This window comes from Scyliorhinus torazame, chromosome 3 (assembly GCF_047496885.1).
Source record: "Scyliorhinus torazame isolate Kashiwa2021f chromosome 3, sScyTor2.1, whole genome shotgun sequence".
Classification (NCBI taxonomy): Eukaryota; Metazoa; Chordata; class Chondrichthyes; order Carcharhiniformes; family Scyliorhinidae; genus Scyliorhinus; species Scyliorhinus torazame.
This window is the reverse complement of record NC_092709.1, coordinates 217,792,724-217,819,882: the sequence shown is the minus strand read 5'-3', so window position 1 is coordinate 217,819,882 and position 27,159 is coordinate 217,792,724. Positions and strand designations below refer to the sequence as shown.

The following is a 27,159-nucleotide window of genomic DNA, read 5'->3' as shown; positions in this document are numbered from 1 at the left end:
TAATTTGAAATGTGCAGATGGTAGAGGTATTGATATTTCAGGTGACAAGTTTTCCCTCACCATATGCCCATTCACTACGGTGCATTAGTAGCCAGCATTAAATTGGCTGCCCAGTTAACCTTGTGGTCAAAGGTGAGCTTCCTTCCCCACCACCTTTTAGGACATTGTTGGTGGAGGGCTTAACAAAAATAGTGCTACTCAAGATTTGATGTGGTAATCAGGCCTTTTCAACTGGAGGAGTTAAAAAGATTCAGGAAATAAAGGTAATTAATATTAGCAAAGAGTATTGGAGAAACTCAATGGACTAAAATGTGACAAATACCCAGGATTTGATTAAATACATTATAGGATTCTGAGAGATATAGTCACATAGCTAATTGATGCATAGACTATGATTTTCCAAAATTGTTCAGGTCCTAACACAATCCCAGCGGAGTGAAAATTTGCAAATGTAGCACCACTACTCAAGCCAAGAGGCAGAACCAAAACATGGAACTACCGGTTAGTTAGCCTGACATCAGTCATTAGGAAACTGTTGGAATCTATTCTTAACGCAGTCTTAACAAGGGCTTATCGTATAATCAGACATGGTTAAAATGATTTTATGAAAGAGAAATGATGTTTCACAACTCTGGTGAGATCACACGAAGAGGAGTGTCGGAAAGCTTGGTATCAATATTTACTTGCAAAGGAGGCTCTACAACAAAGGTTCACTACATTGGTTCCTGGAGGAGAGGGTTGTCCTATGATGAGAAGCTGAGAAATTAGGACTATATTGTCTGGCATTTAGAAGAACGAGGTGTGATCTAATTGAAACATACAATGTACTGAAGGGGGTTGACAGGATAGACATTGAGAGGTAGTTTCCCCTGGCTAGGGAATCTAGAACATGGGCACAGCTCAGGATAAGGGACCGATCATGTAAGGCTGAGAAGGGCTGTGATTCATTCGAATTCTCGACCCCAGAGGGTTACAAATGCTCCAATATTTAATATATTTAAGGCCGAGGCAGATAGACTTTTCTGTGTCAGGGCTATGGGAAGTAGGCGGAAAGTAGAGATGAAGCTGAAGATAAGCGATAATCGTATTGAATGGTGGAGCATGCTCAATGTGCCCTATGGTCTACTCCTGCTCAGATTTCTTATGTTCTTATGTCCTTATCGAATTCATGCTAAGGTTGATACAAAGTGATATAGACCGTTTCATACCAGAAGAATTACGAAGAAAGCTGCACACTTTAGAACTTGATGTGGAGATGCCGGCATAGCACTGGGGTGAGCACAGTAAGAAATCTTACAACACCAGGTTAAAGTCCAACAGGTTTGTTTCAAATCACTAGCTTTCGGAGCACAGCTCCTTCATCACTTCTGTTTCCTGCCACTCCTCCAATTTCTTATCCAAGTACCTACTTTCACTTTTATTCCAGGAGCTAGAATTTTGCTCACAAGCCTGTTGTGTGGCACTGAATTTTGAAAATCCATATACACCACATGACCAGCGTTGCCACAGATGTTGGGCTTACCGGTCGATGTTTCCCAGGTTTTTCTTTGCAGCCCTTCTTAAATAAGGGCACAACATTTGCTGACCAGTCTTCTGGTAACTCATCCGTGGCTAACGATGATGCAAATATCTCAGCCAGGGCTCCCGCAATTTCTTCTCCAGCCTCACGCAGTGTTCTTAGATATACCCGGTCAGGGCCAGTTTATCCACCTTCATACATTTTAATATGTCCATTACCTCCTGTACTGAAATGCAAACTGTCCCCAATATATCGTCACTAACCTTCCCAGGTTCCCAAGTCTTCACAGAGATGAGATATTCATTGAGAACCTCACCCATCTCCTGCAATTCCACACATATGTGCCCACTTTGGTCCTGGAAGGGTTCTATTCCCTCTCTAGTTATCCTTTTTCTTGTAATATATTTAAAGAATCCCTTTGGATTCACCTTAATCCGCTCAGTCAAAGCTACCTCATGCCACCTTTTTGCCCTCCTAATTTCCTTCTTGAGTATACTCCTGCATCCCCTGTACACATCCAGGGAATCCCTTGATTCCAGCTACTTATACCTGAGCATGCCTCCTTTTTCATGGCCAAAACCTCAATATGTTTTGTCATCCAGGGTTCCCTACTCCTGCCAGCCTCGTCCTTCACCCGAACAGGAACATATCGACCATCAACTCCAGCTATTTCACTTTTTTTAAAGAAAAATATTTTTATTCTCCTCCTTTTTGATATTTACTCCCAAATCTACACCCAACAATAAACAATAATCAGTAACGAATGCAATATCAATCCCCATATCAATAACAACAACCCAATCCTCCCACCAAACCCCCAAACATAAGCCTGCATGTTAACATAAAAAAACAAAAAGGAATCACCCATATTCACCATTAACACATTCAGTCTCCCTCCCCCCAACTCTTCGAACCCACTAATGTTCGATGCAATCCAATTCTCGAAAGTGCACAATGAATAACGCCCATGAATTGTAGAACCACTCCATCCTTCCCCTCAGTTCAAATTTGACCTTCTCAAGAGTCAATTCCAGCAGGCACCCCCTCCACACCAGGGCACAGGGTGGAGAGGTGATCTCCACCCCAACAGGATCCGCCTTTGGGCAATCAACAATGCGAAGGCTACATCTGCCTCCGCACCCGTTTCCAACCCTGGCTGGTCCGACACCCTCAATATGGCTTCCCGAGGGCCGGGTCCAGTTTCACGTGCACCACTTTAGAGATTACCCTAAAAAGCTCCTTCCAGTAATCCTCCAGCTTTGGACAGGACCAAAACATATGAACATGGTTGCGGGGCCCCCCCGCAACGTTCACACGCATCTTCTACCCCCGCAAAGAGCAGGCTCATCCTCGCCCTTGTGAGGTGTGCTCTATATACCATCTTCAGCTGTATCAGCCCCAACCTCGCGCACGAGGTGGAGGCATTCACTCTCCGGAGCACCTCACACCAGAACCCCTCCTCCATACCCTCTCCTAATTCTTCCTCCCACTTTGCCTTGATCCTTTCCAGCGGTGCCTTCTCCTCTTCTCCCCCGTAAACCGCCGACACTACTCCCTTCTCCAGTCCCCTTGTCGTCAGCACCTCCTCCATCAATGTGGAAGCCGGCTCTACCGGGAAGCTCTGTATCTCCTTTCTGGCAAAGTCTCGAACCTGCAATAATTTAAACATTTCCCCCTGCTCCAGCCCATATCGCTCCCAGCTCCTTCAATCCGGCAAACCGACCCCCAAGAAACAAATTTTTTAGTGTCCTAATTCCTTTCTCCTCCAATCTCCAAAAATTGCCATCCCACTTCTCTGGCTCAAATCTCTGGTCCCCCTGAATCGGCATTTCCCTTGACCCTGCCCCAAACCCGAAATGCTGGCAAAACTGCCTCCAACAAATTCTCAACAAAGCTATTACTACCGGACTCCCTCAGTATTTCCCCGGGGCCGGGGTCGTTGGGAGCGGTGCTGTTGTTAGCGCCTTCAATCCCGACCCCCTACACAAACTCTCCTCCATTCTGACCCACTGGGAGTCAACCACTCAGACCCAGCTCCATACCTTCTCCACATTCGCCGCCCAGGAATAAAAAAAATCAGGTTCGGAAGACCTAAATCCCTGCGCCTTCCTTCCTCTCTGTAGTAGCACCTTTCTACTTCTGGTCACCTTCCCTCCCCATACGAATGAGGTAATCATCCCTTCAATCTCTCTTAAAAAAATGCCTTTGGCAGGAAAATCGGCAGGCATTGAAAAATAAACAGAAATCGCGGTAACACATTCATTTTAACTGCTATTTCACTTTGAAAGACCTCCCACTTGCCGGTGGTCCCGTTGTCCTCAAACATGCTTCTCCAATCAACCCTTGCAAGCTCCTGTCTAATTCATCTTGCCCCAATTTGGAACTTGCGCCTGAGGTCCAGTTTTGTCCCTTTCCATAACTATTTTTAAATTAATAGAACTATTGTCACTGGTCCCAAAGTAGTCCTCCATTGTCACCTCAGTCACTTACCCTGTCCTATTTCCCCAAGAATAGGTCAAGTTTTACCCTTTTACAAGTAGGACCCTCCACATACTGCCTGAGGAAACTTTCCTCAACACACTTAACAAATTCCACCCCATCTAAGCCCTTAACACTATGGCAGTCCCAGTCTATGGTAGGAAAATTAAAATTCCCTGCTATGACAAGCCTATTATTCCTGCAACTTTTCCCAATCTTCCTGCATATTTGTTCTTCTAATTCTCGTTGACTATTTGGTGGCCTGCAGTACAACCCCAATAACGTCACCATCCCCTTCTTATTTCGTAGTTCCACCCACAAAGTCTCGCCGGATGATCCCTCGGTTATTTCATCTCTGACTACTACCGTGATGCTCCCCTTAAAAAAGGCAACTTCCCCGCCTCTCTTTCCTCCAGCTCTGTCCCGCCTAAAGCACACGTACCCTGGAACATTAAGCTGCCAGTCCCGTCCCTCCCTTAGCCATGTTTCAGTTATGGCTATAATATTCCATTCCCACATACATATCCATGCCCGAGTTCATCAGCCTTACCCTGTCAGCCCTCTTGCATTGAAATAAATACAATTTAATCCAACAGGTTTTCCCCGCTCTCTGCCGTGCTCCTGTCTATCATGTCTATTCAGCTTGCCGTTGCCGAGTACTCCATCTCCTTGCTTCCCCTCATTTGCTTCCCTGCGGCTGAGGATCCCACCCCCACCCTGCCAATCTAGTTTAAACCCTCCCTTGTAGCACTAGCAAATCTGCCCCCCAGGATATTGGTCCCTCCTCCAGTTCAGATTCAACCCGTCCTTCTTAAACAGGTCACCTCTGCCCCAAAAGAACCCAATGATCGAAGAATCCAAATCCCTGCCCCCTGCACCAATTTTGGGGTTCTGGGGCAACTGAAAGGTCTGAAGGTGGTAGGTCACCTGGACCGGATGGACTATACCCCAGGGTCCGAAAAGAGATAGCTGAGGAAATTGCTGAGGCATTAGTGATGATCTTTCAGATCACTGGTGGCAGGAAGGGTTCCAGAGGACTGGAAGGTGGCTAATGTAACACCACTGTTTAAGAAGGGAGGGAGACAGAAGATGGGAAATTATAGGCCGGTTAGCCTGACTTCAGTCATTGGTAAGATTTTAGACTCTGTCATTAAAGATAAGATCGCGAAGCACTTGGAAGTGCATGGTAATATAGGACTGAGTCAGCATGGCTTTGTCAAAGCGAGGTCGTGTTTGAGCAGGTAACAAGCAAGTTAGACAAAGGAGAGCCAGTGGACGTGATTTATTTAGATTTCCAGAATGCTTTTGACAAGGTGCCGCATAGGAGACTGTTAAATAAGTTAAACAGCCATGGTGTTAAGGGTAAAATCCTGGCATGGATAGAGGATTGGCTGACTGGCAGAAGACAGAGAGTGGGGATAAAGGGGTCTTTTCCAGGATGGCAGCCGGTGACTAGTGGTGTGCCTCAGGGGTCTGTGCTGGGACCAAAGCTTTTTACAATATACTTTAATGATCTGGAAGGTGGTACTGAAGGCACTGTTGCTAAGTTTGCAAATGATACAAAGATCTGTTGAGGGACAGGTAATATTGAGGAAGCAAGGGGGCTGCAGGACTTGGACAAGCTAGGAGAGTGGGCAATGAAGTGGCAAATGAAATACAATGTGGAAAGGTGTGAGGTTATGCACTTTGGAAGGTGGAATCTAGGCATGGACTATTTTCTAAATGGGGAAATGCTTCGGCAAGCAGAAGCACAAAGGGTCTTGGGAGTCCTTGTTCATGATTCTCTTGAGATTAATGTGCAGGTTCCGTCGGCAGTTAAGAAGGCAAATGCAATGTTAGCATTCATGTCAAGAGGGCTAGAATACAAGACCAGGGATGTACTTCTGAGGCTGTATAAGGCTATGGTCAGACCTAATTTGGAGTATTGTGAGCAGTTTTGGGCCCCATATCTAAGGAAGGATGTGCTGGCCTTGGAAAAGGTGCAGAGGAGGTACACAAGAATGATCCCTGGAATGAAGAACTTGTCGTATGAGGAATGTTTGAGGACTCTGGGTCTGTACTCGTTGGAGTTTAGAAGGATGAGGGGGGGGATCTTATTGAAACTTACAGGATACTGCGTGGCCTGGGTAGAGTGGACGTGGTGAGGATGTTTCCACTTGTAGAAAAAACTAGAAGCAGAGGGCACAATCTCAGACTAAAGCGACGATCCTTTAAAACAGAGATGAGGAGGAATTTCTTCAGCAAGAGGGTGGTGAATCTGTGGAACTCTTTGCGCAGAAGGCTGTGGAGGCCAATTCAGAGTGTCTTTAAGACAGAGATAGATAGGTTCTTGATTAACAAGGGGATCAGGGTTATGGGGAGAAGGCAGGAGAATGGGGATTAGAAAATATCAGTCATGATTGAATGGCAGAGCAGACTCGATGGGCCAAGTGGCCTAATTCTGCCCCTATGTCTTACGGTCTTCCCCATGGATAAAAGCCCAAACACCACCTGCAGATTCTGCCACTCCCTCAACAGCCCCGCCTCCATGGCCTCCGAATACCTCCTGTCTACCTGCAAGATCTCCTCCACTCGCATTTCCATTTCCGCCCGTTCTGCCTTCTCCCCGGTCTGCCTGTATCGAGATAAATTCCCCCCTCACTACTGCCTTCAGTGCCTCCCACCATGTGGCCGCCGAAACCTCTCCCGTGTCATTCAGCTCCACATATCCCCGAATGGCCGCCCTCACCTGCTCACTAATCTCCTCATTCGCCAATAGCCCCACATCCAACCTCCACTGCGGGTGCTGACCCCCTCACCTGATCACCCGCAAGTCCACCCAGTGCGGCGCATGGTCCGACACGATAATTGACCAGTACTCCGAACTGACCACCCCTGCCAACAACGTCCTATCCATCACGAAAAAGTCGATTCGAGAGTACACCCCTGTGCACATGGGAGAGAAAAAAAATTCCTTCGCCCATGGCCTATCAAACTAAAAATATTTTTTTCTTGTGCCTAGATAAGTTAATTACTACACGCATTCTTTGAACAGTGCTCAACTCTAACCCACCTGTTCTTGCTCTCTCTTGAATTGTGCGTTCCTTGGCTTCTGTTTTGATTGGGATATACTGTATATGTTTCATGAGAGCTTGTTTCAACTTCTGATTGGGCAATCCCATCAGATTGGTAGTCATTCTCTTCCTCATCATCATCGCCAGCGTCGGCATTGTTCTCTTCCTCTTCCTCATCATCCTCATCATCCTCCTCATCATCTAATGCGCCTTGAGTTGAACCACCCCAAGTAGCCATAGTCCTGTGAAACATTCAGAATTCCAACATAAATTTAAATTACGCGAGCAGCACGGTGGCGCAGTGGCTAGCACTGCTGCCTCACGGCACTAAGGACACAGGTTCGATCCCGGCCACGGATCACTGTCCGTGTGGAGTTTCCACATTCTCTCAGTGTCTGCTTGGGTCTCACCCCCACAATCCAAAGATGTGTAGGTTAGGTGGATTAGCCACGCTAAATTGCCCCTTATTGGAATTTGTTTTTTAAGAGAGTTAAAAATAAATAAATCTAAATTTCTATTGGAATACTAATGGCACTCTCACACACATGAGGGATACTCAAGCAAAAAAATAAACTAATCAAAAAGAAAGTTTCTCCTCTTGCACTTTATGTCCAACAGCATAAATATGAAAATGTCTTTCGACTTAGGCTACCATTGGCTTCCAGACCCGCCGAAGTCTATGGCGTTTTATGCAGCCTGCTTCCAGTGAACTCACTGCAGGGGGGTTGTCTTCAGCAAGACCGAAGGTCCCATCAGTGGGTAGGGCTGAAAATTCCGCCCATAGATTTTTCCACAACTCAAAACCACTAACAATGGATACATACCTTAGCCTTTTGTCACTCTGATCTAGCTTTGAATCCACCGACAAATGGTGATAAAAAAAATATATATTTTCCTTTCTAGTCAAGACTTACAAATAAAATTGGATCTTTTGGCTGCAGCCCAGTTTCTGGTAGATGGTTCACAGCAGTGAAAAATCAACTATTCAATGTACAGATAAATTCATTTCAGGAGATTACCAGCTGATCATCGTTGTTTAAATAGGAGTTGAAATATATTTGCCTCAAGTCACATATCCTGATAATTAATATTTTAAAGTATTCAATACCACCAACTTGATGTATCATTTACATTGCCTGGTTCAAATTATTGGCAATAATATTTTTAGCACCATGGCATTCACACCTCTTTTTAAATTAGAAGATAAATGAGTCACTGTGGGAATTGGGTACATAATCTAGGTTAAGATTTCATTTGGAGGCGATGTCTCCTGTTGAAGTGACAGTTCAAAGAAAAGAAAAGAAATATTATTGTGTTCTGGATAACATTTATTCTTCACTCAAAACCAGAAGCAGAATTACAATATTGCGATGTGAAACTGACTGCCTACACAATGACTAAAAATAAATTGGTGTGAAATGCTTTGGGACAGGATGTGAAAATTAATATTTAAATGGAAGTTTTTTGTTTGAATTAGCAGACATAGAAAGTAAATTATGAGTATGCAAGAAAGAACCCAATTCAGTGTCCTGGCTAAGCTTTACTTTGCAAGGAGTGCCTAGAGTGGAGAACTCGTGCCAAAAATAGAAAATCGTCCAATTAGTATCACTACCTTTGTGATGACCAAAAACTATTATTTGAAAAAGATAGGCCAAAACAATTGCAATAGGGAACCACACTCAATGCAATTAGCTTGTAAAAATCAATCCATTCCATTAAATTAATCCAAAAAGACCATGCTGAATTTCACTTCACAATTAAGAGTGTGTAACAATTCCAACAGAAAGTAGTTTTGTGCATTGTGTACTGTAGACCACATCTGAGCAATTTTGTTTCAAATTGAAACTGTTAAGTTCCTGCCTATTCTAGCTCAAGGAACATGGGAATTAGGATAAGCAGGCAATTCAGCCCTGTGAACCTGCTCCGCTATTTAATCAGATCATGGCTCTCTCTTCCTGGTCTCAAATCCACCTCCCTCCCTGTTCCCCAGATCCCTTTAACCTGTTTTTTTTTTTTTTTTTTTAAATCAGAAATATATCTACCTCCGTCTTGAAATCATTTAATGGCTCAGATTCCATGCACTATGGGGCAACAAGCTCCACAAATTCACCACCCTCTGCGAATAGTTCCTCCTCATTTCACTTCTAAATCTACCGCCTCTCAACCCATATCTATATCAAGTGCAGATAATTTGAAGGTTCTTCTGAAAATATTTTTATTCAGTTTTTAACATTTTATACACAAAGCAAAGCAACAAGAATAACCCTCCCACTCTACCAAACACCCCAGAAAACTCCTAATAGCCCTCCCAACCCCCCTTCCCAGCCCAACTCCTCCTAGCAGCTGACAGTAACCAAGTCTTTAAAATTAAGAATGACCAGACCCCATCTCTTGTGAAAGCCCTCAATCGGCCCTCACGGTAAACTTAACCTTCGCCAAATACAAAAACTCCATCAAGTCTCCCAGCCTATACCAAGGCACTGGCCGGAGTGGCTAATCTCCACCTCAACAGATAATTTGAAGTTTAATCGAGCAAGCTTACTTATATGTTCAGATCTAACCTTTCAGTTCTGCTGAGCTGCTGTGTATCCTGTGTTTCTGTCCCTTCACTTTTAACAGACGCAGCATTGATGGAATTGCTTTCAGTCAGCGTTTTTTGCCGCTGATGCTCAGCCATTAATGCTTCAAGTTGTTTTCTTCTTTGACGCAACTCTTCTCGTAGAATTTGATGTCTCCGCATCTCAGACCACAGCTAACCATAATTTAAAAAAAAAGACAATAATCATTGAGTAGAAAGCAATTTAATATCAGTCAAATAAAATCCTAATTTTGAGTATTGCTATGCCATTTAACATTATTTTAATTTATAAAAATAAATAAATAATCTTTATTGTCACAAGTAGGCTTACATTAACACTTTAATGATGAAGTTGCTGTGAAAAGCCCCTAGTTGCCACATTCCGGCGCCTGTTCGGGTGCAAAGAGGGAGAATTCAGAATGTCTAATTCACCTAACAGCACGTCTTTCGGGAGGGAAACTGAGCACCCGGAGGTAACCCACGCAGACACAGGGAAAACATGCAGACTCCACACAGACAGTGACCCAAGCTGGTAATTGAACCTGGGACCCTGGAGCTGTGAAGCAACAAGTGCTAACCACTATGCTACCATGCAGAATGTTTTTGTATTCATCCCAAGTGATGAGAATGTCACCGTAAGACCATCCCTCTGTCGGTGAGATGCTGCAGTTTATGTCAGCAGTTCAGTGGCTTATTAGGCTACTTCAGAGGGCAGATAAGAGTCGTTGTTGTGGATCTGGAGTCACAGAAAGGTCAGAATGGCAGATTTCCTTTCCCAAAGGACATGAATGACCAGTTGGATGTTTACAACAATGGGAGCATTTATGGTCACTCTTACTGAGAATAGTTACAGTCTTGAGTATTTCTGGAATAATACATTTTGTCTTGCAATTGTCCTGATGAGTCATGGTGAAAAGCTTCGACAAAATGTATTGTTTCAGCAGCGATCAAGTTCTGTTCTATTAAGCAACGTTGTATTCCAGATTTTTATTGTTTAATTGAATTTAAATTCCACGAACCGTAGTAGTGGGAATTGAAGTCATGTCTGTGCAGCATTATTCCATCCTTGGATTTACTCGAGCAATAACATTACCAGGACATGACCAATCTCAATCAGCATCAACTGTCTGTGGCTTCCCCTTCAACTGACATCAAATGGGATTGTTCATCAATTTCTTTGGATCCAAATTGTATGCTTTCTGCACAACTGCCTCTTCTTGTCACTACGCCTCTCTTAATCCAGCTATCTCCCAGCCCCAACTGGACAAATTCCCAAGCCTCCTAAAGCCCTCATCGGGTTAAACTCCTCTTCCAGTGATCTCCTTCTGACCCTGCTCCTGACTACTCAACTATCTTTCCACAGCCTAACAGCTAAATATCAGAAATGTCTTCAATTTCCTAGAATATGATTCAGGTACCTTTACAAAACTTCCATCACTCCCTCCTTAAAACAACCCTGACTACTTCAGGGTTACTTTTACCTTATCTGTAGCCTCCCCTCACAACCTACAACTTGACAAATGCTGCTGTGCTGCATGGCACCATATGCAAACCAGCTTTCTTCGAGTTCAACATCTGGAAATACACAAATCCATGAATTCAGCTTTTCTCTGAAACAGCATACATTGCACAATGTGCAACTCAACTGTCCTGTTCAACCTCCAGTGGTGTTCTAAATTGCATGCCTAGCCCATCACCACCATCATCACAACCCCTTATACCCCTATTTCACCACGGACTTGCGAAGACTTTCATTACTTCCATGCTCAATTTCTTGGCTATTCGAATTTCACTATACATAAACCGTGACAACGACTTGTATTTATATTGTGCGTTTAACAATGAAATTACCCGAGGGTGCTTGACAGGAGAATTATAAAGCATAATTTGGTACTGAGCCATACAAGGAGATATTACCAACCATGGCTAACAAGAGAAGTTGAAGACTGTTTTCGACCAAAAGAAGGATCTTAAAAAGTCACCAAAGAAAGTAGTACGCCTGAGGATTGCGATCATTTTAGATTTCTACACAACCAACAGACTAGTGAGAATGAAAAACTAAAAAAAGTGCTAAAGAAATGAATTGGACTGAAAATTGGTAAATCCTCCATGGACGTGATGATCTGCATCACAGAGTGTTCAAAGAGGTGGTTGTGGAGATTGTGACTGTATTGATGGTTATCTTCCAAATTTCAAAAGATTCTGGAACAGTTCCTACAGATTGGAGGATAGCAAATGTAACACCTCTATTTAAGGAAGGGAGAAAATAGAGAACTGTAGACCTGTTCGCCTGACTCAATAGCAGAGAAAATGCTAGTCTATTATGAAGGGTGATACAACTGGATATTTACAAAATAAAGATAGGACTGAGCAGTCAACATGGATGTATGAAAGGGAAATCATGTTTGGCATGCCTACTGGAGTCTTTGCAAGGATGCAACTAGCAGAGTAGATATGGGGGACCAGTGGATGTGATGTATTTAGATTTTCAGGAGGCTTTTGACACGGTCACATAGATTAGTACAAAAGATTAAAGCACGTGAAAATGGGTATAACATACCAGCATGGATTGAGAATTGGATAACAGACAGAAAATAGAGTGTGGGAATGAATAGGTAATTCTCAGGTTGGCAGGCGATGACTAGTGGGGTACAGTGAGGATCAGTGCTCGAGCCCCAGCTATTCACGAACAACAACAATCATTTGGATGTGGGGCCTTCTTTTTTAAAATTCTTTCATGGGATGTGAGCTTCGCTGGCAAAGCCAATATACTTTGCGCATCCGTAATTGTTCTTGACTGAGTAGGTTGCAGACAGCAGTTAAGAGTCAACCACATTTCTGAGAGTCTGGGGTCACATGCAGGCCAGACCAAGTAATGATGACAGATTTCCTTCCCTAAAGAGTATCAGTGAACTGGATTGGTTTACATAATAGGCCAAATGTAATATTTCCAAGTTTGCTGATTAGGCAAAATTAGGTGGAAATGTGACCTGTCAAGAGTATTTCTGGAATGGTGAGAGATTGTGAAGTCTTGATGACCAAAGGCATCTTGCTCATGAGTCACTGAAAGCTATCATGCAGGTGCAGAAAGCAAATAGAATATTGGCCTTTACTGCAACAGGAATTGAGTACAGGAGTAAAGATGCCTTGCAGCAATTATATAGAGCCTTGCTGTGTCCACACCTGGTAATAGTGTGTACAGTTTTGACCTCCTTACCGAAGGACGGATGAACTTGTCATTCAGGGAGTGCATCAGAGGTTCACCAGACTGAATCCTGGGATCGCAAGATTGCCCTCGGAGGAGAGAATTAGGAGACAGGGCCTATATTCTCTCGAATTTGGAAGAATAAGTGGTGATCGAATTGAAACATAAAAATTTGTTCCAGGGCCAAACAGAGTAGATACAGGAAGGATGTTGGCAGGATCTAGGATCAGAAAAGGTCTCAGAACAAGGGTTCGGTCATTTCGGACTGAAATGAGGACGGATTTCTTCACCCAGAGGGTGGTGAATCTTTGGAATTCTCTATCCCAGGGGTCTGTGAAGACTCAGTCATTGGGTATGTTTTTTTTTAATAAATATATTTTATTAAAGTTTTCAAACACAATTTTTCCACTTTACAAATCAACATAAGAGATAACACAATAACTAATAAGTAACATTATATAAATAAAATAGTGAACTACCAAAGTAACAAAAAATTGTGCTCCCCCCACCCCCCTCTGGGCTGCTGCTGACGATCAATTTTCCCTTAACGTTCCGCGAGATAGTCCAGGAACGGTTGCCACCGCCTGGAGAACCCCTGAACCGATCCTCTTAACGCAAACTTCATCCGTTCCAGTTTTATGAACCCTGCCATGTCGTTTAGCCAGGCCTCCACGCCGGGGGGTTTCTCTTCCTTACACACAAGTAAGATCCTTCGCCGGGCTACCAGGGACGCAAAGGCCAGAATATCAGCCTCTTTCGCCTCCTGCACTCCCGGCTCTTCCGCTACCCCAAATATAGCTAACCTGGCTTGACCCGGACCTTCACCACCGTTGAAATCACTCTTGCCACTCCCCTCCAGTACTCATCCAGTGCCGGACACGACCAGAACATGTGTGTGGTTCGCCGGGCTTCCCAAGCACCTCCCGCACCTGTCCTCCACTCCGAAGAACCTGCTCAGCCTTGCTCCCGTCATGTGTGCTCTGTGTAGAACCTTGAATTGTATCAGGCTAAGTCTGGCACACGAGGAAGAGGAATTTACCCTACTTAGGGCATCAGCCCACAGACCCTCCTCAATACTGTGCTGGATCCAGGGTTAGATCAGTCTGGATCCAGGGTTAGATCGGTCTAGATCCAGGACCGGAAGAAAGCCGGCAGCGGCCAAGGTGCTCTGGGTTTATGGAGCAAATGGGGGGAGTGGATTTGTGGAGATTTGCCAGGCCGTTGGCCAAAGAGTTCTCCTTTTTCTCCCTTGTCCATAAGGTATACTCCCGGATAGATTTCTTTGTTTTGAGCAGGGCACTGATTTCGAGGGTGGCAGGAACGGAGTATTCGGCCACAGCCGTTTCAGACCATGCCCCGCACTGGGTGGATCTGGAACTAGGAGAGGAGAGGGAACAGCGCCCACTCTGGCGACTGGATGTGGGACTATTGGCGGATGAGGGGGTCCGGGGAAGGGTGCGGGGATGTATTGAGAGGTACCTGGAGGCCAATGATGACGGTGAGGTCCAGGTGGGGGTAGTATGGGAAGCGCTGAAGGCGGTGGTTCGGGGAGAGTTGATCTCCATTAGGGCTTACAAGGAGAAAAAAGAGGGCAAAGAAAGGGAGAGATTAGTGGGGGAGATTTTGAGTGTGGATAAAAGATATGCGGAGGCCCCGGACGAAGGACTATATAGAGAGAGGCAAAGACTTCAGACGGAGTTTGACCTGCTGACCACAGGGAAGGCAGAGCACAGTGGAGGAAGGCACAGGGGATGAGATACGAATATGGGGAAAAGGCGAGCCGGCTGCTGGCCCACCAGCTTCGTAAGAGGATAGCGGCGAGGGAAATAGAGGGAGTTAGGGATGAAACGGGAACTACGGAGCGGAGAGCAGGGAAGGTAAATGAGGTGTTTAAGACCTTTTATGAGAGGCTATATAGGTCCCAACCCCCGGAGGGAAAAGAGGGGATGCAACAGTTTCTGGACCAACTAAGGTTCCCGAGGGTGGAGGAGCAGGAGGTGGCAGGTCTGGGGGCGCCAATTGGGGTGCATGAGGTGACTAAAGGGCTGGGGAACATGCAGGCAGGGAAGGCCCGGGGACCAGGCGGGTTCCCGGTGGAATTTTACAGGAAATACGTGGACTTGTTGGCCCCGCTGCTGGTGAGAACCTTTAACGAGGCCAGAGAAGGGGGGACTCTACCCCGACAATGCCGGAGGCGACGATATCACTAATCCTGAAGCGAGATAAAGATCCGCTGCAATGCGGGTCATATAGGACTATCTCGCTCCTGAATGTAGACGCCAAGTTGCTGGCAAAAGTGCTAGCGATGAGGATCGAGGATTGTGTCCCGAGGCGGGGGTGGTGCATGAAGACCAGACAGGGTTTGTAATGGGGAGACAATTGAATGTCAATGTGCGACGGCTGTTGGGGGTGATAATGATGCCCCCAGCGGAGGGGGAGGCAGAGATAGTGGCAGCGATGGATGCAGAGAAGGCATTCGATAGGGTAGAGTGGGAGTATTTATGGGAGGTGTTGAGGAGGTTTGGGTTCGGGGAGGGGTTTGTCAGTTGGGTCAAACTCTTCTATGGAGCCCCAGTGGCAAGTGTAGTCACAAATCAGCAGAGATCGGAGTATTTTCGGTTACATAGGGGAACAAGGCAGGGGTGCCCCCTGTCCCCATTACTGTTCGCGCTGGCAATTGAACCACTGGCCATAGCGTTGAGAGACTCTAGGAAATGGAGGGGGTGGTTAGAGGGGGAGAGGAACATCGAGTGTCACTCTACGCAGATGACCGACTGCTGGATGTGGCGGATCCTGTGGAGGGGATGACAGAGGTTATGCAGATATTGAGGGAGTTTGGAGATTTTTCGGGATATAGGCTTAATATGGGGAAGAGTGAGCTTTTCGTAGTACACCCCGGGGATCAGGGAAGAGGGATAGATGCCCTGCCGTGAAGGAGAGTGGAAAGGAGCTTCCGATATTTGGGGATTCAGATAACCAGGAACTGGGGAACTCTACACAAACTCAATCTGACGTGGCTGGTGGAGCAGATGTTGGAGGAGGATTTCAAGAGGTGGGATATGCTGCCGCGCTCACTGGCGGGCAGAGTGCAGGCGGTAAAGATGATGGTCCTCCCAAGGTTTCTTTTTGTGTTTCAATGTCTCCCCATTTTGATCACTAAGGCCATTTTTAAGAAAATAGATAGGATTGTTATGAGTTTCGCGTGGGCAGGGACGACCCCGAGGGTAAGGAGGGGGTTCCTGCAGCGCAGCAGGGACATAGGGGGACTGGCGTTGCCGAATCTGGACGACTATTACTGGGCCGCCAATGTGGCGATGGTTTGCAAGTGGATGAGGGAGGGAGAGGGGGCGGCGTGGAAGAGGTTGGAGATGGCGTCCTGTAAAGGAACGAGATACAGGGCTTGGTGGTGAAGACGGAGACGCACGAGGCACTGCATAAGAGGTGTATGGAGAGACTGGAAGCCCTGGGAAATAGCTCGAGGAGGAAGAATTTAAGAATCTTGGGTCTTCCCGAAGGGGAAGAGGGAGCCGACGTTGGGGCGTATGTGAGCACGATGCTCCATACGTTAATGGGAGCTGAGGCCCCGACGGGCCCCCTGGAAGTGGAGGGAGCGTATCGAGTCCTCGTGAGAAGACCAAAGGCAGGAGAAATACCTTGAGCAATAGTGGTGAGGTTCCACCGCTACAAGGACAGGGAGGTGGTCCTGAGATGGGCGAAAAAGACACGGAGCAGCAGGTGGGAGAACGCTGTGATCCGCGTGTATCAGGATTGGAGTGTGGAGTTGGCGAGAAGGAGGGCGAGTTTCAATTGGGCCTAGGCGGTGCTCCACAAGAGGAAAGTGAAGTTCGGAATGTTGCAGCCGGCAAGACTGTGGGTTACATACCAGGGTAAACACCACTACTTTGAGACGGCAGAAGAGGCGTGGACATTTATTGAAGAGGAGAAGTTGGACTAGATTGGAGAAAGAGTGTTTGAAATGAAGTAGTGAGGTGGTGGTCAGGGACTGTGAATCAGATGGGGGAAAATTTTCTTTCCCCTCGAAGGGGGGACACACGAAGAAATGTGGGCGCCGGTGGGGAAGGGGAGGGGGAAGGGGAGGGGGAAGGAGAGAGGGAGCTGCGCCATCAGGGGCGGGGCCGAGAGGGAAGTGCGGGCTTTGTTCCCGCGCTATGGAAATTGTGGCGGGAAAAGGGGGCGCAGGAAGGAGGGGGCCTCACACAATGGGAGGCTAAGGATAAACGGGGGAAGTCGAGGTCAGCCAGAGTTTGCTGACTTCCGGAAGCAATATGGGGGGAGCAACTAAGCTAAGGGGGGGGGGGGGGTTAACTGGGTTGCTGCTGCTAAGGGGAAGGGGGAGCTGTTACGGGATGGGATGGTCGGGACGGGAGGGCGCCGTCGGGGGGATAAGCGGGTGCGTGGGAACCGGGTGAGGAGCTGGTCTAAAAAAGGGGGTGGCTAGTCGACAGGGGGGGGGGGGGGGGGGGGGAAAAGAGCCCCCAACCCGGTTGATCACGTGGAACGAGAGAGGGTTGAATGGGCCGATTAAGAGGGCAAGGGTACTTGCGCACCTAAAGAAGCTAAAGGCAGACGTGGTCATGCTTCAGGAGACGCACCTGAAACTGGCGGATCAGGTCAGATTAAGAAAAGGATGGGTGGGACAGGTATTCCACTCGGGCTTGGATGCGAAAAATAGAGGGGTGGCAATACTGGTGGGGAAACGGATATTTTTTGAGGCGAAGACCATAGTGGCGGACAGTGGGGGTAGATACGTGATGGTGAGTGGCAGATTGCAAGGTGAGGCGGTGGTGCTGGTGAATGTATATGCCCCGAACTAGGATGACGTGAACTTTATGAAGCGTATGTTGGGGCGCATCCCGGACCTGGAGATGGGAAAGTTGGTAATGGGGGGGGGGGACCTCAACACGGTGCTGGACCCAGGGCTGGACTGGTCCAGATCTAGGACCGGGAGGAGGCCGGCAGCGGCCAAGGTGCTTAAGGGCTTTATGGAGCAGATGGGAGGAGTGGATCCCTGGAGATTTACTAGGCCAAGGAGTAAAGAGTTTCCCTTCTTCTCCCATGTCCACAAAATGTACTCCCGGATAGACTTCTTTGTCCTGGGAAGGGCGCTGATCCCGAAGGTGGCAGGAACGGAGTATTCGGCTATCGCCATTTCAGATCATGCCCCACATTGGGTAGATCTGGAAGTAGGAGAGGAAAAGGAACAGCGCCCATTCTGGAGATTAGATATGGGCCTGTTGGCGGACGAGGGGGTATGTGTAAGGGTGAGGGGATGTATTGAAAGGTACCTAGAGATTAATGATGATGGAGAGGTCCAGGTGGGAGTGGTCTGGGAGGCGCTGAAGGCGGTGGTTAGAGGGGAGCTGATCTCCATAAGGGCAAACAAGAGGGTAAAGAAAGGGAGAGATTGTTGAGGGAGATTTTGAGGGTGGATAGGCAATATGCGGAGGCTCCAGATGAAGGGCTATACAGGGAAAGACGGAGATTGCACACGGACTTTGACTTGTTGACCACGGGTAAGGCGGAGGCACAATGGAGGAAGGCACAGGGAGTGCAGTATGAATATGGAGAGAAGGCGAGCCGGCTGCTGGCCCAACAACTTAGGAAGAGGGGGGCGGAGAGAGAGATCGGAGGGGTTAGAGACGAGGAGGGAAAGATGGAACGGGGAGCGGAGAGGGTGAACGGGGTGTTTAAGGTATTTTACGAGAGGCTATAAAAGGCTCAACACCCGGAAGGGAAAGAGGGAATGATGCGTTTCCTAGACCAGCAGGAGTTCCCGAAGGTTGAAGAACAGGAGATGACAGGACTGGGAGCGCAGATTGAGGTGGAGGAGGTGGTAAAAGGAATTGGGAACATGCAGGCAGGGAAGGCCCCGGGACCAGATGGGTTCCCGGTGGAGTTCTATAGGAAATACGTGGACCTGCTGGCCCCACTTCTGACGAGAACCTTTAATGAGGCTAGGGAAAGGGGGACACGACCCCCGACGATGTCGGAGGCGACGATATCGCTGATCCTGAAAAGAGACAAAGACCCGCTGCAGTGCGGGTCATACAGGCCTCTTTCCCTCTTGAACGTAGCTGCCAAGCTTTTGGCCAAGATGATGGCGACGAGGATAGAGGACTGTGTCCCTGGGGTGGTGCATGATGATCAAACGGGGTTTGTTAAAGGGAGGCAATTGAATGCTAAACACGGAGGCTGCTGGGGGTGATGATGATGCCCCCACCGGAGGGGGAGGCGGAGATAGTGGTGGCGATGGATGCAGAGAAAGCATTTGATAGAGTGGAGTGGGACTACCTGTGGGAAGTACTGAGGAGATTTGGATTTGGAGAGGGGTTCATGAGATGGGTTCAGCTCCTGTACAGGGCCCCGGTGGCAAGTGTGATTACAAATAGGCAACGATCTGACCACTTCCGACTATATAGGGGTGCAAGACAGGGATGTCCCCTGTCCCCGTTACTGTTTGCGTTGGCAATTGAGCCGCTGGCCATAGAGCTGAGGGGCTCCAGGAAGTGGGGGGGGAGGGGGTACTTAGAGGAGAAGAGCATCGGGTGTCATTATACGCGGATGATTTGTTGTTGTAGGTCGCGGACCCAGTGGAGGGGATGCCTGAGATAATGCAGACACTGAGGGAGTTTGGAGAATTTTCAGGATATAAATTGAATATGGGGAAGAGTGAACTGTTTGTGATGCACCCCGGAGAACAGGGCAGGGGAATAGACGATTTACCGTTGAGGAGGGTAACAAGGGATTTCCGGTATTTAGGGATCCAAGTGGCCAGGAACTGGGGAACCTTGCATAAACTTAACTTGGCACGACTGGTAGAGCAGATGGAAGAGGACTTTAGGAGGTGGGACATGGCGCCCCTGTCATTGGCGGGCAGGGTGCAGGCGGTTAAAATGGTGGTCCTTCCAAGGTTTCTTTTTGTGTTCCAGTGCCTCCCTGTACTGATTACAAAGGCCTTTTTTAAGAAGGTGGACAAGAGTATTATGAGCTTTGTGTGGGCTGGAAAGACCCCAAGAGTAAAGAGGGGGTTCCTGCAGCGCAGTAGGGACAGAGGGGGACTGGCACTGCCGAGTCTAAGTGATTATTATTGGGCCGCCAACGTGTCAATGATATGTAAGTGGATGAGGGAAGGGGAAGGAGCGGCGTGGAAAAGACTGGAGATGGCGTCCTGTAGGGGAACTAGTCTAAAAGCATTGGCGACGGCACCGTTACCGTTCTCCCCGAAAAAATACACCACAAACCCAGTGGTGGTGGCAACTCTGAAAATGTGGGGGCAGTGGAGACGACATAAGGGAGTGACGGGTGCCTCAGTGTGGTCCCCGATAAGGAACAACCAGAGGTTCGTCCCAGGAAGAATAGATGGGGGATTTAAATCTTGGCAGCGAGCAGAAATTGCGAAATTGAAGGACTTGTTCTTAGACGGGACGTTCGCAAGTCTGGGAGCACTGACAGAAAAATATGGGTTGCCACCTGGGAATGCATTTCGCTATATGCAAATGAGGGCATTTGTGAGGCAACAGGTGAGGGAATTTCCGCAGCTCCCGGCGCAAGAGATCCAGGACAGAGTGATTTCGGGGGCATGGGTGGGTGATGGCAGGGTGTCAGATATATGTAGGGAAATGAGAGACGGGGGGGAGACGATGGTAGAGGAGCTGAAGGCAAAATGGGAGGAGGAGCTGGGGGAAGAGATTGTGGAGGGGCTGTGGGCAGGTGCCCTAAGTAGGGTACACTCTTTGTCCTCGTGTGCCAGGCTCAGCCTGATACAATTCAAGGTTCTACACAGGGCGCATATGACTGGAGCAAGGCTGAGTAGATTTTTTGGAGTGGAGGATAGGTGCGGGAGATGCGCGGGAAGCCCGGCGAACCACACCCACATGTTTTGGTCATGTCCGGTATTGCATGGGTACTGGGTGGGTGTGGCAAAAGTGATTTCAAAGGTGGTGGGGGTCCGGGTCGAACCAGGCTGGGGGTTGGCTATATTTGGGGTTGCAGATGAGCCGGGAGTGCAGGAGGCGAGAGAGGCCGATGTTTTGGCCTTTGCGTCCCTAGTAGCCCGGCGAAGGATTCTACTTATGTGGAAAGAAGCTAAGGCCCCGGGTGTGGAGGCCTGGATCAATGACATGGCAGGGTTCATAAAATTGGAGCGGATAAAGTACGCACTAAGAGGTTCGGCTCAAGGGTTCACCAGGCGGTGGCAACCGTTCCTCGACTATTTCGCAGAGCGATAAGGGAAAATAGGAAAAGTAGCAGCAGCAACCCGGGGGGGGGGGCTCATTTGGGTCCTCAGGGGTTTTATGTGTGTGTTTATATATTAGTTATTTATATTAGATGTTACGAAGTTACTATTTTAGTTACTATTTCTGTTGTTTCTTATTTTGTTGTTGGCAGTTGCCGTTAGTTAGCATATTATTTATTTTAAAAAACGATCAATGTATATATTATTACAAAGTTGTAAAATGGGAAATTTTTGTTTGATCGAAAAACTTTAATAAAATACTTTTTTTTTTTTATAATTTAAATTTTTTTTTTTAATGCTGCTCTGGAAAGGACCCTGAGTGGTCGGCAGTTAAGTAGGCAGGAGATGGGTCATATTGACAAGATGAGTTCAGAGATGGCATGAAGGGTGGGAGGAGAGAAAAAGATGAGATCAGGGCGAGGACAAGGGGAACTTTAGATTAAGCAACCACAAGTTTTCCAAATACCTACAGCCCTATGTCCCACATGAAAATTATCCATCTTCGCAAACTCTATTGGGAGCCTGCCTTAAGAGGATACAAAAAATTGAAAATCTTGGTACTTGTTTTCCACTCTCCATCATTTAATTCCGTGGCAATATTAACCAACCTAGAGGTCAATACACACTATCGTGTTCCAGCACCAGTATATTGTGTATCCCTTCACCCCCCCCCCCCAATTTTGCTAGCACACTTTCCATCACGAGAATTATTTTCCCAAACGCTTCCATCTCACCGACTTATCAGCCTTCGATCACTTCATCTAATGTCTCCCCCTTTTCCTATTCTGCTGCCGGAATGTCGTATAAAGGTCATAAGATATTTTATTACTGCATATACACAATTAAGTACATTTTGGTTAAACTATTCCTTTCCAAACAAATATTAGGCGGCATAACCAAACAGAAAAACATACTAAGAGTTGTTCATTACCTCACTATCAGGAGGTGGAGCTGCAACTGGGTCAGGTAAAGCCTCAACTGTTGCACCCTGACCACAGATTGCAGGGGTAGATGTAACAATAGGAACTTTTATTTTTGACAAGTTTCCTGCACTTGATGTTGACAACTGCAAGTAAACAAAGCCTATATGTAATATGTCGCACTAATCAGCAAAACCGGCAGCACAACTTGTCATAACTTAAACATAATCTTAAATAGATAAACATCTTGTATTTATATTAGCTTATGAAAACATGAAATTTTACAAACCATTAAAATTTACAAATTATTGTCAAGTATTTACTTACACATTAACAAATGTTTTAATGGTGAAGCAGGAAACTAAAAACACAAGTCATATTAAGAAGAACAGTAACATCATTTTGAAATGCTTTATATTCGACAGACAGATCAGTGCCTATTCCAAATTTTATTTTTCCTTGAAAAGCAAATCAAATTTATATCCACCTGTAGATCAGGGCATGATCTTTGCAGGTGCCTAATCTTCTCTTGAATTTCCATCAACCTTTTTCTTTCTTCTTGTAACTGCTTCAGCTCTTCCTGCTGTTGCTGAAGTTTAGCTTCATAAAACTTCTCTCTGTTGCAAGAATCAACATTTAGAAAAACCGTCAATCAATGTCACCAGAAGCAAAAATAAAAGTGTATGCCCCCAAACTAAGTTTAGAAAGTGGCCTGGATAAATCTGAACCACAGAGCATAGTTAGGAGGTTAATAATGTGGTTCTGAATAAATAGATTAATTGGAAGCAGCAAACTGGGGCACAAACTACATTTTTGGTGACAACACTATTATTGTAGTTTTTAAAATGAAGTGAATGAAATCTATTGAGGTCAATGGGTTATTTTAGTTGAATATTACAGGCAAAATATTACAGGAGCATAAAATATGAAAGCCAAAAGTTAGGATGGATAATAGGCAGCAGCAGTCCCTATAATGTTGTTTCTTGGGGAGTGTAGGTGCTTTGTGCATTCAGCTCCTTTAAATTCTTTTGCGCACACTTGATTGAGGTCTGCATGGGGACTTCAGAGTTGCTGCACAGCTTAGAGGGAATATTGTTTTGCAGTGTTGCTTCTTTTTAAAAGTTACTGGTTTCTGAAATTGATTACAAACTTGTGCATCAAGTATGGATTCGCTACAGTCCATCAAAAGGGAGCTAGTCAAATTCTTTCAAGTAAAGATAGTCTTAATTTATGAAAGCTAGGTGTCTAAAATTACTCGCCGACTTCAGGAATCAGAAAATAATTTTCTGGAGTATCCCCATAATTTGTCTCAGCTTTTATTCTTTATATCTTTAAGATTACATGAACCAAGTGCAGAATTAGGCCATTCGGCCCATCTTTCAAAGAGCAATCCAGCTCACAACATGCTACCCTCGTCTAATTCCATGCAATTTTTCTCCAAGCATTTATCTGATTTCTTTTTTAAAGCTATTATTAATTATTTTCCATCACCCAATCAGGATAGTACCACTGTCAATTGGGAGGAAAGCTTTCTTTAGCTATAAACAGCTTCAAAGGTTTGCTAATGGATGACAGCACGGTGGCACAGTGGTTAGCACTGTTGCTTCACAGCTCTAGGGTCCCAGGTTCGATTCCCGGCTTGGGTCACTGTGCGGAGTCTGCACATTCTCCCCATGTCTGCGTGGGTTTCCTCCGGGTGCTCAAGTTTCCTCCCACAGTCCAAAGATGTGCAGGTTAGGTGGATTGGCCATGCTAAATTGCATTTAGTATCCAAGAAGGATAGTTGGGCTACTGGGTTATGGGGGATAGAGTGGATGTGTGGGCTGAAGTATGGAGTTCTTTCCAAGGCCGAATGGCCTCCTTCTGCACTGTTGATTCTATGACTGAGAATTTCATTAAAATATTGGCAGATCAATGTTGGACATGTTTCACCTGAACAAGAGCTTGGTCAATGAGTTTACTCATCAAAAGCACCTGGATGGGCAAAGTTGGCACAAGAAGGGTTAATTATCACCAGGCCCTAACGGTGGCATGTATTAAATAAATACAAACTCAAGACTGTTTGACTGGGAAGTGCGAAGGGTGACAATACATGTTGGCAGTACCATGGCTTAGAAGACTACATAATATTTGCTTTTCTTTACTTCTCTGCTCCATTCATGTTCAAATTTTATAATAGCCTGAAGAGCACAAGCAAATGGTAGGAGCAAGATTCTGTTAACAACCAGGAAAAGAAAGAAAAGTGCAGGAGCAAATTGGAAGTGTTAATACAGGAAGCAAAAAGAGGTAAAGAGAAAAAGATTAGCAAGCAACATTAAATTGAAACCTAAAACACTTTATATACTTAAATGGTTAGATCAAGAAACGTTGGGCCCATAAAGAACCAAAAAAATGTACAATGTTATCTCAATTGTTTCTTAGCTACAATCAATTAAATTGGCCTTGACCCCTCTTGGACATCCACTCTCTCCAGCACTTTAACATTCTCATCAGTACAGCTACCCAGCTTCGCAATCTTTCCTGAGCACCTTGAATCCACTAATATTTAGGACCAGTCCTCTCCTTTTTTCAGCCAGATATCAGCTATCACCATCACTTCATATTTCCAAGCAGCCACTTGCGCCTGCAGCTCACCAGTCTTATTCAGCACAGTCTACACATTCACATGCATGCATAGTAAACTTAATTTAGAATTTACTGCATTGCCTTTTACTCTGAGCCCACCTCATAACATACTATTTCTTACCCTGGTGCCATCAGTTTCTTCCAATTCTCTGCATACTGGTTTTTCCTGCATTAATATTTCCTGGTTCCCACACTACTGCCATGTTAGTTTAAATCCTCCCCAATAATATGGGCAGATCATCCCACAAGGATATTGTTTTCAGCTAGATTCAGGGCCACCGCATCCTGCTTGCAATGGTCCCATCACTCCCAGACCTGGTCCCAAAGTCCCAGGAGTTTAAAAGCCCTCCCTCCTGCACCATCTCTCCAGCTACATATTCATCTGTTCTATCCTATTCCTATACACACTCGCACATGGCACCAGGAGTAATCTGGCAGATACTAGCTTTGGGGTCCTGCTTGTTTGTTTCTTTCCTAGGTCCCTAAACTCTGCCTGCAGGACTTGACCCCTCTTTCTACCTATGCTGTTGGCACTGACATAGACAAGACCACTGGCAATTCACCCTCCCACCTCAGAACGGTCCTACCGTCACTCAGTAACATCTTTGATCCTGGCACCAAGGAGGCATTGAGTGGCATGGTGGCAGTGATTAGGTCTGCTGCCTCACAGTGCCAGGGACCAGGGTTCAATTCCAACATTGTCTGTGTGGAGTCTGCACGTTTTCCCCATGTATGCGTAGGTTTCCTCCGGGTGATCCAATTTCTTCACACAACCTCCAGCCCTTATGACACCGACCCCCAATCACATCCCGCCTTCCCCTTTTTAACCCCTCGCCCCCACTAAGCCCTCTATTCTCCTTGAAGAAATCGATGAGCGGTTCCCACCTCTGAGTGAACCTTTCTACCGACCCACGTAGAGCGAACTTGATCTTCTTTAACCACTGGAAATCTGACAGGTAGCTCAACCACACCTCTGCCTTAGGCAGCTCCGAGTCCCACCAACATAACAAAGTCCGTCTCCGGGCTTTTCTCTCCCCGCTGCACTCCCAGGTCTTCCGACACCCCAAATATTGCCACCTCTGGACTCGGGGCCACTCTCACCCCCAGAACCTCGGACATCGCATCCTAGAACCCCTGACAGAAAGAACCCACTCAGTCTTGGACCCCAAAATATGCGGACGTGATTCGCGGGCCCCCACGTGCACCGCCCACACCTATCCTCCACCCCCTCAAAAAACCTGCTCATTCTCGCCACTGTCATATGGCACCACGTAAAAATGGATGAGGCTTAACCTTGCACATGACAAGGACGCATTCACCCTCCGCAACGCCTCAGCCCACGTCCCAGCTCCTCTCCCAACTCCCCCTCCCACTTGCGCTTAACATCCTTCAACTGGACCCCCTCCCACTCAACCAGTTGCTTGCAAATATCCAAAACCTTCCCCTCCCCTATTTCGTTCTCCGACAGAAGTTTATCATGCAGCGCCAGAGGCAGCCAACTCCGCACGTCTTCAGTATTATTGCTGGAATAAAGTCACAGCCTAACACCGTTGCAGTATCCAGTGCCTTCAGCCATTTTTTGAAGCACATGGCGTGAATAGAATTGGCTGAAGACTGGCATCTATGATGCTGGGAACCTCAAGAGGAGGCCGAGATGGATCATCCACTCAGCACTTCTGGCTGAAGATAGTTGCAAATACTTTCGCCTTGACTTTTGTATTAAAGTGCTGCACTTCCCCTAATGAGGATGGGATATTTGAAGAGCTGCCTCCTCTAGATAGCAAGAAGTCCAGGGTTGTGGTTGACATCTCATTTTTAGGTTTGACTAGCTGTGCTCCTGAAATTCCCTCCAGCTCTCTTCATTGAACCAGGGCTGTTTCCACAACGTGATGGTAATGAGGTTACAGATTGTATTTATGTACAATTATGTTGTTGTTCATGTTGTTCAGTTTTGAGTTGCGAGATAAATTTGAAATCTATCCCATTTAGCATAGTGACAGTGCCCCACAACATAATGGTGGGTATCATTTACCATAACCTGCAACAGTTTTGAGGGAAGGCAGGTAAATATTAAATGGAATGTGATATTTAAAAGGAACAAGGCTGTAAATCAATCCTAGGTTACTGATTGACTTATTCACAGCAGAAATAACTAAAGAGCTTGAAGAAATATATGCTATTAATTAAACACACAGAACTAGAGCCAAGTCAGGCATAAGTGGAACAATAAACATATACGCATGGCTACTGGTGGGCAGGTAGTATGGAGGAGGAAATGGCTGATGAAATTCAACGTGGGCAAGTGCGAGGTCTTGTACTTTGGAAAAAAGAATAGAGGCATGGACTATTTTCTAAACGGTGACAAAATTCATAATGCTGAAGTGCAAAGGGACTTGGGAGTCCTAGCCCAGGATTCTCTAAAGGTAAACTTGCAGGTTGAGTCCGTAATTAAGAAAGCAAATGCAATGTTGTCATTCATCTCAAGAGGCTTGGAATATAAAAGCAGGGATGTACTTCTGAAGTT

The 27,159-nt window shown here is 46.3% G+C and overlaps 1 protein-coding gene across 8 annotated transcripts in view; it reads right to left on the bottom strand.

Annotated features, from left to right (window-relative positions):
• The window catches only part of pcm1 (pericentriolar material 1), a 313,048-nt gene that overhangs the window by 156,869 nt on the left and 129,020 nt on the right, over window positions 1–27,159 (bottom strand). For all 8 annotated transcript variants that reach the window (XM_072496879.1, XM_072496880.1, XM_072496881.1 and 5 more), the window contains 4 exons: window positions 22,498–22,627; window positions 22,022–22,156; window positions 9,612–9,802; window positions 7,050–7,292 (listed from right to left, as the gene is read on the bottom strand). In XM_072496879.1, the coding sequence (XP_072352980.1) occupies window positions 7,050–7,292; window positions 9,612–9,802; window positions 22,022–22,156; window positions 22,498–22,627 (699 nt within the window). The remainder of the gene's footprint in view (window positions 1–7,049; window positions 7,293–9,611; window positions 9,803–22,021; window positions 22,157–22,497; window positions 22,628–27,159) is intronic.